This window comes from Hipposideros armiger, unplaced genomic scaffold (genome assembly GCF_001890085.2).
Source record: "Hipposideros armiger isolate ML-2016 unplaced genomic scaffold, ASM189008v1 scaffold_9, whole genome shotgun sequence".
NCBI lineage: Eukaryota > Metazoa > Chordata > Mammalia > Chiroptera > Hipposideridae > Hipposideros > Hipposideros armiger.
Genome location: NW_017731359.1, coordinates 591,553 through 610,297, shown reverse-complemented (window position 1 = coordinate 610,297; position 18,745 = coordinate 591,553). Strand labels below are relative to the sequence as shown.

The following is an 18,745-nucleotide window of genomic DNA, read 5'->3' as shown; positions in this document are numbered from 1 at the left end:
CTTTCTAAACCTAGTCCTTGCTGGTTCTAGATTTCTGTTCTTCAGGTAACTTAACAGCTAAGAAAAAATTAAGCTAAGCAAGTTTAAAGGAAACAAAATTGTCCTTGACGTATGAGAGGCAGGGTAGATGTTAAGTATTTGGAAAGCAATCTGGAAACACAATTACCTAAAATGAAATATTTGTCCAAATATTCATAAGGGCTCAGGAGTAAGCAAAGACATTGAAGAGGACAGGAAGCCCAGGAGGACTTCTTGAAGGAAGTGACCAAAGGGGAAATTGAGTCTCTTGAGAAGTTCAAGTACCAGATCACTCAGCTAGCATGTTACAGACTCAGGGCCAGGAGGGGCGAGCCCTGGGTGATGGGGGAAACTGTTGCCAGGACGGTGGACTGCCTGCAGGGGAGCCCTTTTTACTGTTCTTCATGGGAGTACCAAAATGAATCTCTATTTCCTGCTTTTCTTTAGGGTCTGTGAGCATCTGATCAAAGAGGAAAAGAATGAGACCGATGAGTTTCTTGAAGAGTGTGTTATTGATCCTTCCCTCCGAGAACGTCTCTCCATTCTCTCCCGCAGCTTTGAGAATCAGAGAAGGCTGATTCAGGCAAACGTCGTGCTCTCCTTGAATAACATTTTCACCGTTGAGCCCCTGGTGAGCACATACGTACAGCCTGACCATGCAGTAAACAGAAGTGGGAGTGCAGGGCTTGTTTTGGTGAGAGTATTCACTCTGGGATGGACATAGTGAGTTCTGAGAGCGTAAAGATGCCATCTTTAAAGAGCCTCATCATCAGTATGAGACAGTGAATGAAGGTTAATGGTAAGACTGCTCATAGGTTATGTTTATAGGCCACACTCTCTATGCACCAGTCACGGTTAAACACTTTGTATGCATTACCCAATTTATCTCATGTGTATATATATTATCGGTTATAAGCAGTCCCCTATTCTATAGATGAGGAAGTTGAGACTTAGAGAAATTTGATAACTTACTCAAGGCTAAACAGTCAGTAGTTAGAAAGTTATCCTTGATGAGCCTGACTCTAGAGCAGGGTTTCTCAACCTCTGCATTATTGACACTGGGGGCTGGATAATTCTTTGTCCTGTACACTATAGGAGATTTGGTAGCATCCTGAGCTTAATCTACCAGATGCTAGTTGTGACAATCAAAACTGTCTCTGGACATTGCCACATGTCCCCTGGTGGGCAAAATAAATACTCATTGACTGCATGTTCTGTGAGTACCAGGCCCCAATGAACAAAGCAGACATAGTCCTCAACCTCACTGTCTATCTAATGAAAGTGGAACCCGAGTTAGAACAGGACCTGATTCCACAGAGCAAACTTTTGACTACTCTGCCCCACTATCTCAAAGTAGCTAGCATCTTCTGTATTTACTATGTGCTAGGCACAGTTTGTTACCTCACTTAGCAAGCATGGAGTGACATGAGGATACGGAAAGCAATAGGAGCTGAGAAAGCCCAGCAGCTACGAGTAGTTAGAGCTGCTGGGCTGTTACCATTCAAACCAGTTGGAGTGAAGATATGGGGACAAGGGCATATTAGAATACAAGGTCACTTGTGGGAAATGCCACTGACTTGTGTAGATCTGTTTTTCTTATGTCTGCACCTCCAAGTTGTTATTAAAGGATATAGCGTAGAAAAGGGATTCCCTGGATAAATAAGTGTCAGAAACACTGTGTTCAAGATGGTCTGAAATTTGCTGCAAGGCTTCTAAAAGTCCTTAATATGATGTGTACATCTCTGAGAGGGAGCCTGCCACTTGGAGATCTTTTGTGGGACTGTTGTTTTGTGGGCCCTTCTGTGGGAATCACTGGGGAAGACAGTCAGTACAATAGTTCAGAGACTGAGGTGATGGTCATAGACTAAGAAGTTCGAGAAGGTTTCTTGAGCGCCAAAGCCTTGAGTTGGGTCTGGCAGTACGGGACTTTTGGAAAACAAAATTGGAGACCTGCACGGCATGCCTCATTCAAGGCTCCAAGGATGGATCAGTTTGTTTGAATAAAGGGTTCATGTAGGGAAGTTGGAGAAGTGGGCTGAGGATGAATCTTCTCTCACATCAGAAGACCATCCAGGGCTCAGCTGAGTAAAGGGATCTTCAGATATGATGGCTTAGACCAGCAAGAGGTTAAATCAAGATGCACATGTAGCCTTAGAAGGACAGGAAAGATACCAGTTAAAATAAGTCAAGCCCAAAGATGTTGAAAAGATCAGGAAGGCGTTACAAGTGCAAGGAAGCAAATGGCTGAGTGGGGCGGAGGCAGGGAGGACTCATCCGTCATGGCAATCTTAGACATGCCGGTAAGGTCCAGCGTGCAGACAGTTCAAGATTCCTCACAGCTGGCTCTGGAGATCCAGGCTGATGACTGCTGCGCTGTTTCTCATATCCTCTGGGAGTGAATGACTTAGAGATGGCAAATACTGGGGATCAGGAGGAGCTGGGAGGCCCACAGGCAAGTCTTGTACATTTCCAGTCCAGAAGTAGAAAGACTAGTGTTACCTCAGGTTTTCTTCTCCTCATGCTCTCTTCCACAACCTGAAGCTTCTTGATAGAGATAAATGTATATGAAAATAAAGCAATGAATATGATTGCTTTTGAATTCTAGCTAGGAACTGAATTGGGCATTCTTATCATAAGGCATCTTCTCACCATTAGGAAGAAAAATATATTTTAAAACAGTGATACACAGAATTGGTATCTCTTAAATAAATGAGACAAATTTTGTTTCATATTGTGTGAAAAAAATCACAGAAATAGGAGCGGGATAGTATTCACTTAGAGTATAAGTGACGTTTGTAGTACCTGTAATGATTTTGTCTTTTCTGTACACTGTTCAGGTTTTCTTCTCATAATAGTATTCATTAGCTGATTCTTGACAAGTTTTGCAAAATGAAAATGAAGGCATGAAGCTTTCCTAGTGTCTTCCTAAAGTTATTCTGGTCAAAACAGCAGAGCTCAGTGTCAGTTATAGATAGTGAATTATTTATTGATGTTAAATCTTCCCCCTCCCCTCCAACTTAAAGATCCTGATAGTTTTTAGAAATACAGTTGTTAGGAGTGTAATATAATTTTACCTTGTAAATTACTTTCAAAGGCATTTTATGGGAAAATTCTGCCATTTCATTAGCTTCTTGACCCAAATGTGAACTATGGGTATTTTCCATTGTTGAGATTTTTGTTTTCTGGGACAGGTAAATAAATGCTCGAGTAGTTTTGAGTCAGAGAGTTGGGAGAGGATTTATAGAAGAGATGAGAGCTGAACTGTACATTAATTAAATGGAAAGGGAGGAGAATGTTTTTAGCTGGAGAAATTATGAAAACAAACGCAAAAGGGAAACTGTTAGTTTTATGGCATATTATATAACAATAGAATTACTGGTTTTTCTGAAACAGGCAGTCATGGAGAATGTAACAAATAAGACTGGGAAGGCGAGGAGAGGCAACCTGGGCTGCCCGGTCAACCTGTTGTGCTCTAGCCTACAGGCTATTGTCTCCCACAATGCATTTCTGCAAACACTGGACCTGAGGGGCGGTAACGTGTGTTCCTTGGCAAAAGGAAGTTCTATGGTCAAATAAGTTTGGGAAATACTGGCTCAAGAGAAGATCATTCTCCAAGTGGTAGAGTGCAAGCACCGTCTCTCCATGGCCACAGACCCCTTTCCCACACAGTATGCCAAGGGTATCTGAGACTCACGGGAGTGCTCAGAGCAGGAGCTTGGTGTGTTCAAGGGGTTTTAGAAATATTACCCTGGCAGCCATGTGTGCATCAAACCAGAGGAGGGTGGATAGAAAGTGGGAGGGTGGGTTAAGGTCAGGCAGGGGAAATGTGCTTCTGCAGGAAGGGTCAGGGAGACTGGGCATCTGTGCAGGCAAGTTCAGGGTGATGTGTAAGGGTGACGCTGATCTGGATGGTCGGCCTGGTGATGGTCAGAAAGCAAAGGAAACGGCAGATGTGAGAGATGTTCATAAGAAAGGCAATAAAGTGCTTTTTAATTGACTGGTCATTGAGGGTGAGACATGGTAAGGAATCATGTGTCTCCTCAGAACCTGAACTAGAGTGGCTGGGAGAGTTATGATGCGTTTGATAGAAATTAGCAAGCCAGGAGTTCCGAGTTTAACTCCTAGCTTTGCCAGTAACAAATGTGACCTTAAACAAGCCATTTGATCTCTCTTGGCTTTGGTTGCCTTGTACACAAAATAAGGATTTTTTTTTTTAAGGATGGGACACTTGGATCCTTTTTGACTCATAAGTTATGATTCTCCAGTTTGGGAACAGACTCCAGGCTCCTTAAGGTTAAGGAGTACATTGTCCTCTGCTCCAGGCCTATCACAGTGCCATTTAATGGAGGGAGGGACAGAGAGCAGTTAATGATGATGAGTTCGTTTCTAAACATGTTGAAGTTGAGATGATAATAGATGTCCAGAAAATTTTGGAAATGTAGTAATAAACTTGTGGGAGGGCAATTAGGACTGGAGGTAAGATATGTGAAAATCTTATAGAGGTCCTCACTGAAGGCATGAAAAACCGATGGAAATTCGAAGAGCAGAGCAAAGACGGAAAATCACAGAGGGCCCAAGACAGCCCCCAGGTGCTCACCTTTAAAGACCCTGAAAATCTAGGGTGAATTCACAGAGAAGGATGGCTAAGAGGCGGACTAGCCAGCTCAGAGCTCACCCGCCTATCTTCCATGTCTTTCTACGCTTTATGGTTGGTTCATCACCATTTTCTACTGAAAGTCTCTTCTGAATCTTGCTCAGGTGTTATATCAGTTATGCCAAAGCCACTATTTAATTTCTGACAGTTGAGCTATGCCTCAGCAGTTAGTGTTTTTTTTTTATTAGAGTGTGATTCCTTTTAATTAGCTTCTTGGTGATATGAGTTGAGTTCACAGTAGAAGCAGAGAAGATTAAAACCACACAGTGTCACCTACTGATCTAACAATCAATTTCTAATTGATATCCTATTCAAAAGATAAAAATAAAATAAAAGGTTGAACTAGGGGCTTAGAGACCACCTTGTGTTTTGATGAGCTTATCAGCCTCTGTGTCCACTGAGCAAGGTCATTGTCTTCAAATGAGGCAAACTTAAAAAGGAAAAAAAACTTTACCTTAGTGTCTGAAAAGAAAGAAGAAATGATATGCTTATTTTCTCAGGCCTATGTCTCTATATTTTGGTTATTCAAACGAGCCAGCTAAAACCTTATTGTGTCTCTGCATATTGTGTGCCTTATGGGAATATCATCATATTTTGGAGGTTCTTTCAATTTAAAGCAAGTAGATTCGAGATCAAGAGTCCAGTCACTGTCCCTAAGAAGCCCAGAGGTGGTGATGGGTTTGAATTTATTAATCAAATTTTATTAATATAATCACGTGAGAAGTAATTTGACTCAATGCTCTAGGAATGACTGACCAAAACTCTAGAACTAAAAGTTCTTTCTCTGTTCTACAACCTGTTCACCACTTGGCCCGTGGTTCATCCCATTTTCTTGGCCCACTTTTTCTCATCATGTTCATTGTATAATGTTGCCATGGGATCTGTTTTTTGAACCTTGAGGAGTTGTGTTGGGTGTCGAGTAGTGAAGTGGTTGCAGAGTGCAAAGGTGGGAACTTTTGAGAGATCCAGGAGGTGTTCATTCTCCATGAAAGGTGTCAGACAAGGACCCAGAATGACCACAGGGAGAAGGCAGCCCTGGGTAGACACAGGACAGAGGTCTGGAAGGATTTTTTTTTTAGCTTTAATAATTTATTGGTATTCTAATAGTAACCATAGCTACTGCTCTGGTCATTAAAGCATGTGGTGTTTACTACTATTTGTCAAGCTCCTCGTGTCGATTCTTTTGATAACGTCTTGCAGTATTAATGTAACTAGCCCGAATTTTTCCATTTATTCCTTACCTAGGGAAGGTACTGGGTTCTGTAGAATGCTGATTATTTCTCAAGCCACCTGTTTCTGTGTAGTTTTTTTCCTCTTTGAGCAAGACTTGTAAAATTGAGTCTATTATGCATGTTTTGTGCCTTCCAGAAAAGCAAGTGGAATTGACTACTTTCAGAAATATAATATTCTATTTTACTAGATGGACTCTGACTGTACCGAATTTTGACAGTCTCATTTTGTTATATCCTCTTCTGAGGTCTCTTGGGGACCCTGAGTGAGAGAGATTCAAAAACAGAAAATACAATTCTGAGAATTGAGAGGCAGAAGAACGTCCCAGGGCAAAAAGAGGGAATTAAGCTTTTGATTTCCATGGGCATCTAGGACCCCTCTGAGAAATCACAGCACAGATGTGCTGGCCTTATTTCTGAGCTCTGGTACTGCTGGCTCAGGTCACACTTTTAAGATGCAGCAATTTTCTGAATATTGAACGCTTAATATTTTCTTTAAAAAAAAAAGGTCTGAGAATTTAAAGGTATTTGCCCAAACTGGTCCTAGCTGATTGACTGACATCGGCAAGCAGGGAGAACATTTCTGTTTCCGTTAGCAAGTGTCTTTTCCATAGAAGAAAAATTGATCCAGTATCCCTAGGAAAGCTTCAGCTTAATTTAACTAAGCCTTAAAAAGGGAGAGAAACTTGATAATTTCTTTATTACCATGTAAGTAATAGTAAACCATGCTTTGTTGTCACCCAAGCCTGCAGAAAACATGTGGTTCAGCAATTCAGACTTTGAAAGCACAGCTCAAATTTAGTTTACTTTATTTTTCCCAAATCTGCATAGCATGTGAGCTCAGCAGAACCAGGTTGGGTGGAAGCCCAGATGGCTACCAAAGAGGAAAGATCTAGCTTCGTACTGCAAACCCCTTTCACTTCTTGCACCATTAGCCGTGAGTCACATTGCAAACATGTGGGAGCTGACTCCTTGGAAATGGACACCAGAGAGGAGAAAGGAGGGCAGGGACAGGGATCTGCTGAGAACAAACTGTCCTTGACAAGTCACAGCTCTTCCATCAGTACCGTCTTCCCACTCTTCAGCCTCCCTTTATTATTGCTTGTCCTCTCCGATTGTTGTGCTTGGCCAAACCGTTTCCAGTTGTACTGGCACATTCACTGTTGCATTAGAGAACCAGGGTGGGTGGAAGAGGACCCAAGGAAGTCTTAGAAACAGCAAGATTCCTCATGGCTCATTAAATAAGTTGACACCCTTCCTTGCTGGAAGAGACACAGATCCATTCTCTCCAGAAAAAGGCATGAACCTCACACGTAACCCCCTCAGCTCTATACAACCCCGTTGGAATTTTCACCATATTCACCATATATGGGTTACAGTACTGTACCTGAGAAAGAACACACCTTTTGTGAAACTTCCCCTGACAGATGACCAAATCTTAAACCCCTCTCTTAGAAACTTTGCTGGTCATTCATTATTTTGAGAATCAGTGCTTTACTAAATTCAGTTTCTTGTCTGAGGACATATAATGGAGTAGAAAAGTCTCCTTGCATGCTATGTGCCAATTCAATCTTTCCTCTCAATGATAATTAGGATAATTTACCTTTGATTTTTTAGCTTCCTTTTTTCCCCCCTATTTCTCTTTGAGACAACTTGTATTTGCCCTGAGTGATGATAAAGAGAGCTCTAATTTCTCTCATTTATCTGGAAGGTTCTAGAGGAGCAATTGTGTGGGTAGTGAAACAGATTATAATTTCTAATCAGTTCTTTATTTTCCTGATTGATTGATAAAAATTTGACTTTAAGAGGATGTTTTTATTTCCCAAGAGAAATTCTTTAAATTTTCCTTAAATATGATAAGATAGCGGAAAATATTTATTTATGTACTCAAGAATATTTCCACTTTGGTAGAACATGATGGAATTCATACACATTATAACTGATCTTGAAATCACTAGTTGCTGATCTTGTTCTGAGCTAACTGGACCTGGCCCAACCAGGAGAGCTTGATAAAGATCTACGAATGCATTTTTCAAGAACTGCAAAATACTAATATTGACCGTGTCATCCAAAAGAACTTCCTGTGAGTCACCTACCATACCTGAAGATACCTGAACATATGAGCATGCAGAGGGTCCTATTGTGTTCACCAGACAGGAGCACCAGGTTGTGCTGGCTTCATCGAAGTCTGATTATCAGTTGTTGTGTTTTTAAATTTCTTCTGGCATTTTTTATAATGTGAGATTGTTGAGGCCTGACCTTTTGTTATAATTACAGTGGGGTTCGAGATGTTAAAGAAAAAAACATTATCAAAACCCAGCTCTGCCACTTACTACTGGTGTGACCTTGGGTGAGATAATTAACTTCTCTTTGCCTTGGTTTTCTCATCTTTAAAATGGGGATAATACTACTTCACAAGGTTGTAAAGATTGAACTAGATAATGATAATGTATATCAGCCAGAGAAGGGACAGTGATGGGAGAAGGGCTGTATATAGAAAGAAAGTAGAGCAGCAAGGGGTTGTGCGTGATGAGGCAGGCCGCTTTCATAGGACTGGGAGGAAAGGATGTTGATGTCAGAGCCAGGAGGGAAAATTCTGACTGTTTTGGTTTTCAGAATCTTTAGAACTAAGCAATAAAAAGAGAAATTCTTTTCAGAGAAATAAATGACATGGAAGTTAATTTCCAAAGTGTTAGAGAAGTAATATGAAATGTTTCAAAGATGTAAAAGTGAAAGTAAGGTCATTTTAGGCTGATCGTTTCTGGGATTTGCTCTCTCTGATTTGCTAGAAAATGCTATATTGAGTTCTTGCTATAAAGAAATAGAGGTTACTTAATATTTATTTTAATCACAACTGAAAAATAAGTGTCCTTGTACATGTTCCTAAGTCCTTCAAATGACCTAACATTGAAAGCATCCCTCTGTAAGAGGAAACTGAAGCACCACACTTTTTGCAGATACACATAGCCCTCCTAATGCACATTACCTGATACAAGCCCAGGAGGGTGTTTTAGAATAGGGTTGTCCTTGAATTATCTCCCTGGGCTCAATAAAGGTGCAAGTTACTAGTAAATGTCACAGACACAATAAAACAGCTACCGCCCAGGATAAGAAAGCTCGGAGCCTATAGACCCATTTGCTCAGTTTGAACCTGTGGATTCAGATTGTCTTCTCTCACCAATAGAAGGGCTTCCCTGCTGCCAGGGAGCCTCCACATCAGACAGCACTTGCATGGATCACACCCAGACATCAGCACTCCCTCCTCTGGGGAGATTCTGGTTGCCTCTCTGGAGTGTGTCCATCCCGCTGTTTTCCAGCCCACCAGTTCTGATCATCAGACTTCTTTGATGATGGGGTGTCCAAGAGTGCTTCTGGGAGAGAGTTTAAGTAGCTTAAATGTGTTGCCTTCTTGTCTGCACACAGATCCTGGATTCTCTGGCTGGGATAATGCTTTTGAAAGTGACCTGGCTCACCCCAAACCATAAAGCCCTTGAATTTGCCCACATGTACTGAGCCTACCTTACTTCCAGTGAATCATTTTGGGGGCCATTTCCTACCATTCTGGTGAGACTTTTCTAGTAGAGTTTTTCTAGGGATCCAAGGTGGTCCCTTTGGTCAGTCAGTTTAGATAGGAACAGATTACCTGTGTTCAGTCTATCCACCCAGACAGAGCAGTGTCTATAGCCGTCAGGGGAGTACACCTGTCTCAGGGGTTAGGAGGTAGCCCAGGTCTTCAGTCCTTCTGAGAGGGATACACTTGATACAGCAGTGAATGGCTGAGCCACCTCTTCTGCCTGGCCTCTCTGCCCATTCTAGGCATGAGTGTTCCTAACACTTAATATCACTAAGACGCCCACTTGTCAAAAGGGCCAGGTATTTGCCATTTATCAGAAGGGAACAGATTCTCATTTCAAGGTTCGGAAAAGTGCTACAGTGAAATGCCTAAATAAGTGAAAGTGCTTAGGAATTCCCTATTTCTCACATGACCGCAAAGGTCCCTGCCAGCTCTAAAACAATGAGTTTTGTGGCTCCAGCTGAGGAGAAAATGGCGGAAATAGGCTACGAAGATGAATAGGCATCTGCTAGTATACACAATGTGCAGAGTGAATGGATGCGACTGATTTGATAAATACTCCTATGTGGAGCACTTACTATGAGCCACTTCCGCTTTAGGTCCTGGGGATAGAACAGCGCCTGCCCTCATGGAGCCTTCTTCCTAGTGGGCTGAGCTAGGAGGTGAGAGCTCCCAGGACCCACAGGACACTGACAGCCCTCACTGCTACTCCTTGGAGGTTCTGTACCCTTCATCATTCTGAAGTCAGGGGGATGCGGCCTGAGAAGCACACTGATAAGGCTGTTACCGTCATAAATAAATCCAAATTAGCTCTAGTTTTCTACCCACCCCCACACCCTTGTTGGATGTCTGCATTTTCAACCGTTTTGTTCTCTGCTTGATCTTTATTCCAGCACTATGTTTATTTCTACTCAGGCTGGAAATAGAATACGCATTGGGGACTGTCTGAAATTGGAGCCTAATTATTTATCACATTGTCTTTCCTTAGTTTTTTGTTTAGCTGGTGGGACTGTTTATAGATTTTCGGATGTGTTTCTCACATATGCCCTACTTGGCCCTATTTACAAAAACCATAGAGAAAAAAAACATGCTTTTTTTTTTCCCCTCTAATTTTTCCCATGCTTTTCATCTTACTCTTTCCAAGCGGCATAAATATAACATCAATCATAGTAAACAGCTATTCACTAAGCTCTTACTAGGTGCTGAGTGTGGGGCAAAGCATTTGACCTGCATGACCTCGTCTGATCTTAGGAAACCTTTTGAGGCAGGTGATATCAGCATCTCCTTTTCCAGCTCTGAGAAGTGAATGAAGAGGCACCAGGTTACATCATTAGTACAAAATATTTTTCAAAGAATACCTCAAGGGCATTCTGATATATGACATATGCATTACAATTTCAAAATTTAATTTTTTATTATGACTTTTGAGTGGTTTGAGTTAAATTGAGAAATATCACACTAGGTCAGAACTAGGATTGGATCTGGCCACCATTCTGCTTTGGGCCATTGCTATGTTTTTATATTGGGTTGTCGGAAAAGTCATGACGCATTTTTGCAACGAAAAACAGAAAAAATATGTCATGACTTTTCCGACAGCCCAATAGAATAAGAGTACAGTAATACCTCGGTTTGCGAGCATAATTTGTTCCAGAAATAAACTACTCGTATTGCAAGACATCGCTTGTTTACCAAGTTAAAATGTATTATTAGGTTGGACCTTATTTATATAGGCACAGCATTTATCATGTATATTATAAAATATTTATATACGTATTTATCATCTGTCTAACATGGGCAATTCATGCAGCCTTAGACCACACCCTTCTTCTTTTCTGAAGCTCAGTGCTGGGCACACATTGGCATACAATGAACGTTCATTGAATATATAAATTTTTTAAATGCCCTAAGCATCCTAGCTATAAACTAACATAATAATTAGTTATATAAACTCATTATATATCCCTGAACTCACTGAAATTATTTTTGAAGCTTCTTTCCAACTTGTACCACCTCTTAACAGGTCGTATAAGTTAACTATCTGTTGGGTAAAATAGTGCTTTCTTTTATTTGTCGTAAACGTATTTCCTTCAAATGTTATAATAATAACATTTAAAAACAGTACCTTCCTTTCATCATATTGTATTTTTTTTGTTTTTTAATTTGTGACAACAAAAACATAAAAGGGGAGAGAGTAAAGGTCTGAACCGGCAAAGGAGAAGGGAGAAAGGAAGCATGCTGAAGAAAATGGAATACTCTAAATATGAAACTTTCTTTTACATAAACTTCATGGTAAGCATCATATTGTTTTTCAATGATTCTTTCATGTTTTCCAGGAAGGTGATGTCTGGCCCAACTCATCAGCTGAAATCACTGTGTACTTTAACCCCCCGGAAGCCAAAGTCTACCAACACACTGTTTACTGTGACATTTCAGGTAAAGACTTCCTGTATGTGGTAAACCCTGGTTACCGAGTGCCCAGAGAATCAAGTGGGGTGCCTGAGACTGTGTGTGTCTGTGCGCACATGTGCACGCGTGTATTCAGGCTACAGGCAGTGCACAGTATCCATAGGGGAATAATGGAGTCAAGCTATGCACTTCTCACTTCTTTCTAGAACAGATCAAACTTTGAAGTACATTACAGTTGTATGGTGTGTGGTGGGGGATGGAAAAACATGGATCTTGAATTCTAGAGCAGTAAGAACGTTCCTTGAGACAGATTCTTGCAATTTATTTTTTGTTCTTTTTATAGTATTTTGCTACTTTTTTTTAAAAGTTTTTATCAAAATAATGCATGCCAAGTGGGATGGGATGGAAGCCTGGCAGTGGCCAGAGCCACAAGGAGGGTGGCAAGCTGATGGCTTCAGAAGATTACACATAGAGAGAAGAATTAAGCAAAAAAGTTAACACATTAAAGATAACAAGAGTCAGTTGTTTTCACTCTTAGAGGAGGGAGATACAAATATGGAAAGGAGGAAGACCAAGATGAGCCCTTTGATACCAGAATGGAATTGGCGTTATCAGTATGAACCATGGTTGTTGATATGCAGAGGCATATATGTAAATGTGTGTATATCTTTATGTACATATATATGCATATTTCCTAGCTATGTCCATTGAGAGGTCCTGGAAGCTTTGAGACCCTAATAGCAATAAGCACACCTGGCACCCAATGCTTGGTTTCTAAATCCCACCCTCCACTAAAAGAAACCTTAGAGAATTGACTGGTTCCAGGACTGAAGCAGAGAAAGAACAAGATGAGCCTGGAACATCCTCTTGTGTTGGAAAGTAAGAGAATGCTCAAAGAACAACAAAACATGTCAAAAATGACAGAAACCAGCAAAGGGATGCCCACTGACCAAATTTAGAACGCGTTGAGAATCAAAATAATGACATTAATAAATTACAATCCATTGAGTAAATAGGAATCTGTGAGTCTACTCAATAAAATTTACCATTTGGCAATCATAGTAATAACCAACTCAAGTACAAAGCGTCAATGGATCTTAAAACTCATGGGTGAAAGTGGGGTGTGGAATAGGATTTTACGTAGTCTCAAAATATCCTTCAAAGTGAAGAGAAAATTAACTTTACACTGAATAAAGGTGGTAGATATTATCTTAGTTAATACCAGCAGTAATGAGCAAATCAACCTGTTGGACCACCTGCTAGGATGCAATGGAGAATACAGCATCTCTTCAATGATATTAGAGCCAAAATAGCTAACTTGGGTCTAATTATGGGGAAACATCAGACTAACCCAAACAGAAGAACAAAAACAATTTTCAAAAATATAATATCAAGGTCTTGAAAGTCAAGGAAGACTGAAGAACTGTTTTAGATTAGAGGGGACGAGAAAGACATGACATCTGGGACAGTGTGAGCCTGGATTGGATCTTTTGCTATAAAGATTATTGGGCAAAGGATGTATGGAGGTCCTTTGTACCACTCTGGGAACTTTTCTGTGTTTTACAAATATTTCAGAATTTTAAACAAACGCTGATGCCAATAAATAAGTGAAACATATAGACTGTAAGATTACAAAGCTAAATAGCAGTCTCTTTCTCCAGTACTGCTCCCAAGAAGAAACACTTTTAGCTGTTTCTTGTGGTGGTAATTTCCCTTGCTAATGCTATGCTTATATTTGTTATCAATTGCTATGAGTTATCAACTTCACACATTACTTTTAAGTCTCCAGTATGAAAGATGAAGATTTAGTTCACTTATATCTCCTCTACCTCTTCCTGGGCTTATTGAGTTAGAATTTACGAGCAGTGAAATTCACCCTTTTGGGGAGTGTAGTTCTGTGAACTGTGACAAACCTAAACAGTCATGTAATCACCACCAAAATCAAGTATTTAATGTCTCCATCACCACATAAAGGTCCCTCATGCCCCTTTGCAGGGAGCTCCGTCCCCCACCTCGGCCCTTGGCAACCCAATTATTTTAATATAGTTCATTTTATGAATTTATTTATAGCCATAATTAAGATACTTAAAACTATAGTTTTATTCCATCAACTCTATAATATCTCTTGATGTGTAAGGATATTGGGACCCCCTAACCTGCTCACCACCATCTCATGCTTTCTCCCTCTTAACTTCTGGGAGTTGCTTTGCTTTTATATTATTATCGCGATTGATAACCATATTTAAATCTTCTATTTTGTCTACATAAATTTTATACACTGAAGGGCCAAATTGTACTCTGGGATTGCATTTTATACTCTGTTGGCTGAGTTCTGACTTTTAGTCACTCAAAGAATGTCCCTAAGGTCTATATCAAGTAGATTTTTTTTTTTACCTGTCAATCAGTTTCTCACAATTATGCCTTGTTTTATCTTACTTCATAATTGACTTCACTCTTTTGGGCAGCTTTTGGGTTTCCCCGCATTGTGGTTTCTAATTCCCTATTTCTTTACTCCTATCTAATGTTAGAATTCATTCTCCTCTTCTCCTTGAAGACATTTTTCTCCGAGCCTACCAGCTTCTTCTAATTCAGATCAGTCACCTCCTACCAGAGTTGTTATCCAGGAATTCTTTTCTAAATTGCCTCGTGTGTTTCGTTACATCTCTTCACTTTCACTCGCTTAAGTAACCTCCTCAAAAAGGAGATATAAAAGAGAAACTTTGATCCTTGAACATCTCGTTCTGCCTCTGTATTCACTTGATAGTTTAGCTGACTATAGAATTCTAGGTTTAAAATAATTTCTCCTCAGAACTTTGAAGACATTGTATAAACTTTATTGTAAAAATCCAGATGTCTGAAGGTCACCTAATTCTCATTCCTTTATAGGGAGCCTCTTATTTCTCTCAGTCTTTTCTAGGGTTTTCTTTTTGTATTTGGGGTCTGAATTGTAATGAAGTTATGTCCAAGAGTGAGTTTTTTCTAATTCATCCTCCTCAGTTTTCTGTGGGCCATTTGAACCTGATTACTCATGTGTCACTTCAGCTCTGGGAAATTTTATTTTATTAGTAGTTTTACATACATTTTTCTACTTTTTAATTTTAGTCTTCTGGAAATCTTAACAGTCTAATGTTAGACTTACAGGATTGATCATCTGTTGTCAAAGAACAAACTTTTTTTCCCTAGAGTTTACATTTTTTCCCCTTTTTATTTATTTATTTATTTAATTGGGGAATTGGGGGAGGGGAACAGTTTTGGGGATAGGGGAACAGCCAAGTTGTTGTTATTCAGTCTTAGTTGTGGAGGACGCAGCAAGCTCAGCTCTAAGTCCAGTCGCGCTGCTCAGCTCAAGGTGCTGTGTTCAATTAGTTGCGGGTGGGTGTAGCCACCATCCCATGCAGGAGGCGAACCGGCAGCCTTGTTAAGAGCGCGCGCTCTGTCCCATGAGCCACCCGGGCGACAGCTCAGCTCAAGGTGCCGAGTTCAGTCTTTAGTTGCTGGTGGGTGTAGCCCACCATCTCGAACAGGCAACCTTGTTAGGACCACGTGCTCTCACCAGCTGAGCCATCCTGCCACCTGTTGGCAGCTCAGCGGCAGCTCAGCTCAGGGTGCAGCGTCACTGGCCCATGTGGGAATCAATCCGGCAACCCTGTTGCTCAGAGCTTGCACTCTTGAGCAAGCTCTTAACCAACTGAGCCATTCAGCCGGCCCAAGTACAAACTTTTAATCATAAAACATGAGTAATAAATGACATTAAATGCCATTCAAGGCTATTAAATAAGGATGCCCAGAGAAATACTGATATTTATTAGTCAGAAAATTCCAGGGTAGTGGGTGTCATGCATTCATAGTATTTCTTCCAGTGTCTTCTGGTCTATGGTTGTCCACTTGTATGTAAGAATGAAAAATATGGGTTTAATTTTCAGGATAGCTAGTGCTACTTGCCTCTGCTATTTTATGTGTATGTCTCCAAGGACTATAGCTTTGATGATTATTTTAAACTTGCAGATGGTGGGGTGGGGAGAGGAATAAGAGTGCACAATCATTAGTTTCTTCAAATGCAAAAATTCGACCATTTCTGCTATACCCAGAATGTTTCTAGTCAAATATCCGCGCAGTCACTTTTCTCTGAGTATAAAATAGTCAGGCAGTCAAAGAACAGTGCAGAAGGATGGGTTGCCCGACCCATAGCTACGCTACCCTCCCCCTCCTCCAGGTGTGTGTGCCTTTCTGATGATGCTCACTTCACCTTCCATGGTTCTCCATCACACTTTTTATGATAGTTGCTTTATTATTTTACTTTATAATTTTATCTCCTATGTATTCATCCCTAAACAAAATAGTATAGTTTTGCCAATATATATAATTTATATATTGAAATCTATTCTATGTCTTATGCTGTTAGCATCAGGAAGCTTAAAGCCACTCAAAAAATATTGACTACATGAATGAGCAAATAGATGGGGGAAAAAAGTGAGTAAGTGAGTGAATGAATCCTGGCTTGATCTGGTCTTTCCTTGCCCATGAATGTGGGATTCTCAGGATAGCCCCAGAATGAATGCAGAACTGACCAGAGTTTCTGCATTGACGTTTGTTTGTTTCTGCCCATCCGACCAGCATCATCTATCCCAGACTTCTTAATGGGTCTAAAGGAAATGTTGGTACATCAGTGTTCAGATACAGCCTGGAAATGCTCCAGTGGCCCCCATGCCACAGGTGGCAGGACCAACCCCCTCTCTGTGTCTCCCCTGGAACGTGTGCTTGGCCAAATTCCAAGGGGTTGGCTGCTCTCCGGGAGGTTCCCAAACATGACATAACTAGTTGTATTTATCTATTGTTTCATTTGCAATTCTGAATTCTGCTACATAATTCACATTCTGGGTAAACTGAATAGTATAATTTTCCATCTGCATGACATTCTTCTGTATTTTCTTAGTGGTATTTTAAAATATGCAATTTCCAGGGAAGGGCTTTGTTTACATAGTAATTCCATATTATCTTCCCTGTAAATTCCATGCAATTCTATGTGTCTTCTCAAGGGCTGGTGATGATTCCTTACTATTATCTTGGTTTTAGGTCACTAAGAAATACTTCTTAGACAGATAGAAAAGCTTCTACTCTTGCTTTTCTAATTTTGCTTTGCTTTTGTTTTCCTATGTGCTTTGAGCACATAGAAGCAAATACATATAGATATGTTGCTGCTTCTCCCACCTTTTTACATCAATGATAGCATACTTTACACAATGGTTCCAACACTGCTTTTTAAATATTTCTTGGAGATTATTCCATAATACAACATTTAGAAGTTTTATTTTTTTATGGTTGTATATGAATCTTTTTTATTTACATGCCACAGTTTAACTTTTAACCTTTTGTTACTAAGAAATAGAACATAGATTCAGAAATGAACATAATACATGCTGTGGTAGGCAGAGTAATGGCCTCCCAAAGATGCCCATATCCCCAGAACCTGGGACTCTGTTACTGTGGATACGTTACATTATATGGCAAAGGGGAATTAAGGCAGAAAATGGAATTTAGGTTACTAATGAGCTGGCCTTAAGGTAGGGAGATTATCCTGGATTATGTGGGTGGCTCAATATAATCACAAGGGCCCTTAAAGGGTCAAAGAGGGAAGCAGAGGTTATCAGTCTCAGTGTGAGAACGATGCAATATGAAAAAGACTCGAACAGCCGTTTCTGGCCTTGAAGATGGAAGGGGCAAGGAATTCAGGCAGCCTGTAGAAACTGGAAAAGGCAAGGAAATGGGTTTTCCTCTAGAGCCTCCATGAAGGAGCCCTGTCAACACCTTGATTTTAGTGCAGTGAGACCCATCTTGGACTTTTGATCTCCAAAATTTACAAAAAAGGTGTTGTTGTTTTTTAATTTTTCAAGTATAGTTGACATACAGTATTGTATTCGTTTCAGGTGTACAAAACCCTGATTAGACATGACCTCCAGAACTTTTAAGATAATTTTATATGATAAGATACTAAGTGTGTGGTAATTTGTCAGAGCAGCAGTAGGGAGTTAATACACATACATATAAATTATGACATAATTATAAGGCAAACATATGTAATTGTCACCAAGATCAATAATAAAATATTACCAATCCCTGGAAGCCCCCTGTGTATCCCTTTCCAGTCACACACTACTCACCCCAACCTTCCCCTGAGATAATCACCATTCTGTCCCTATGATTATTATTTCTTTGCTTTTGTTAAGTTTTTAACCCCTATGTATGTATTACTAAACAATGCAATTTAGTATTGCCTGTTTTTGGAATGTATGTCATTGGAATCAATCTGCGTGTCTCATCCATGGTGTTGCTTGAAGCTCTAGTCGTATTTCATTTTCATTGTTGTATTGAGCTCCATTATGTGAATGTGTGTTCAGAGACGGGAAATAGCAGGGAAGGCAACTATCACTGGTCTTGAGGAAGGCCTCTCAGGATGCATGAAACTTAACCCATATCCCCACCTGCAACTTTGTCTTTCAAAAGCTTTTATAAATGGCCTCATTGAGTACAAGAATATACAAAAGCATAGTTCCTGTTCTCAGAAAACCTAGAAATGAGCAGGAGAAACTGACACATATGAGATTGGACAATTAAGTTTGTGAACTCACCCTAGAAAAAGTGCTACATGCCTCATTGCTGAATATCACTATGGTCACCTTTCAAGTACTTCCCTTGGGAAGCTATGCACCGACACCAGCACCTAATCCACCCTTCAAAGCAATTCTTTTTCTGGAATGGCCATCAGAGCTGTCGTCGTATTACCCTTGATGTCCTGAATGTCATCAAAATGTCTTCCTTTCAATATTTCCTTTATCTTCGAGTAAAGAAAGAAGTCATTGGGGGCCA

General features: G+C 40.3%; 1 protein-coding gene across 1 annotated transcript in view; it reads left to right on the top strand.

Moving 5' to 3' along the window:
* The window catches only part of HYDIN (HYDIN axonemal central pair apparatus protein), a 355,182-nt gene that overhangs the window by 114,589 nt on the left and 221,848 nt on the right, over positions 1-18,745 (top strand). The window contains exons 9-10 of the mRNA XM_019653707.1: positions 466-649; positions 11,809-11,908. Coding sequence (XP_019509252.1) covers positions 466-649; positions 11,809-11,908 — 284 coding nt within the window. The remainder of the gene's footprint in view (positions 1-465; positions 650-11,808; positions 11,909-18,745) is intronic.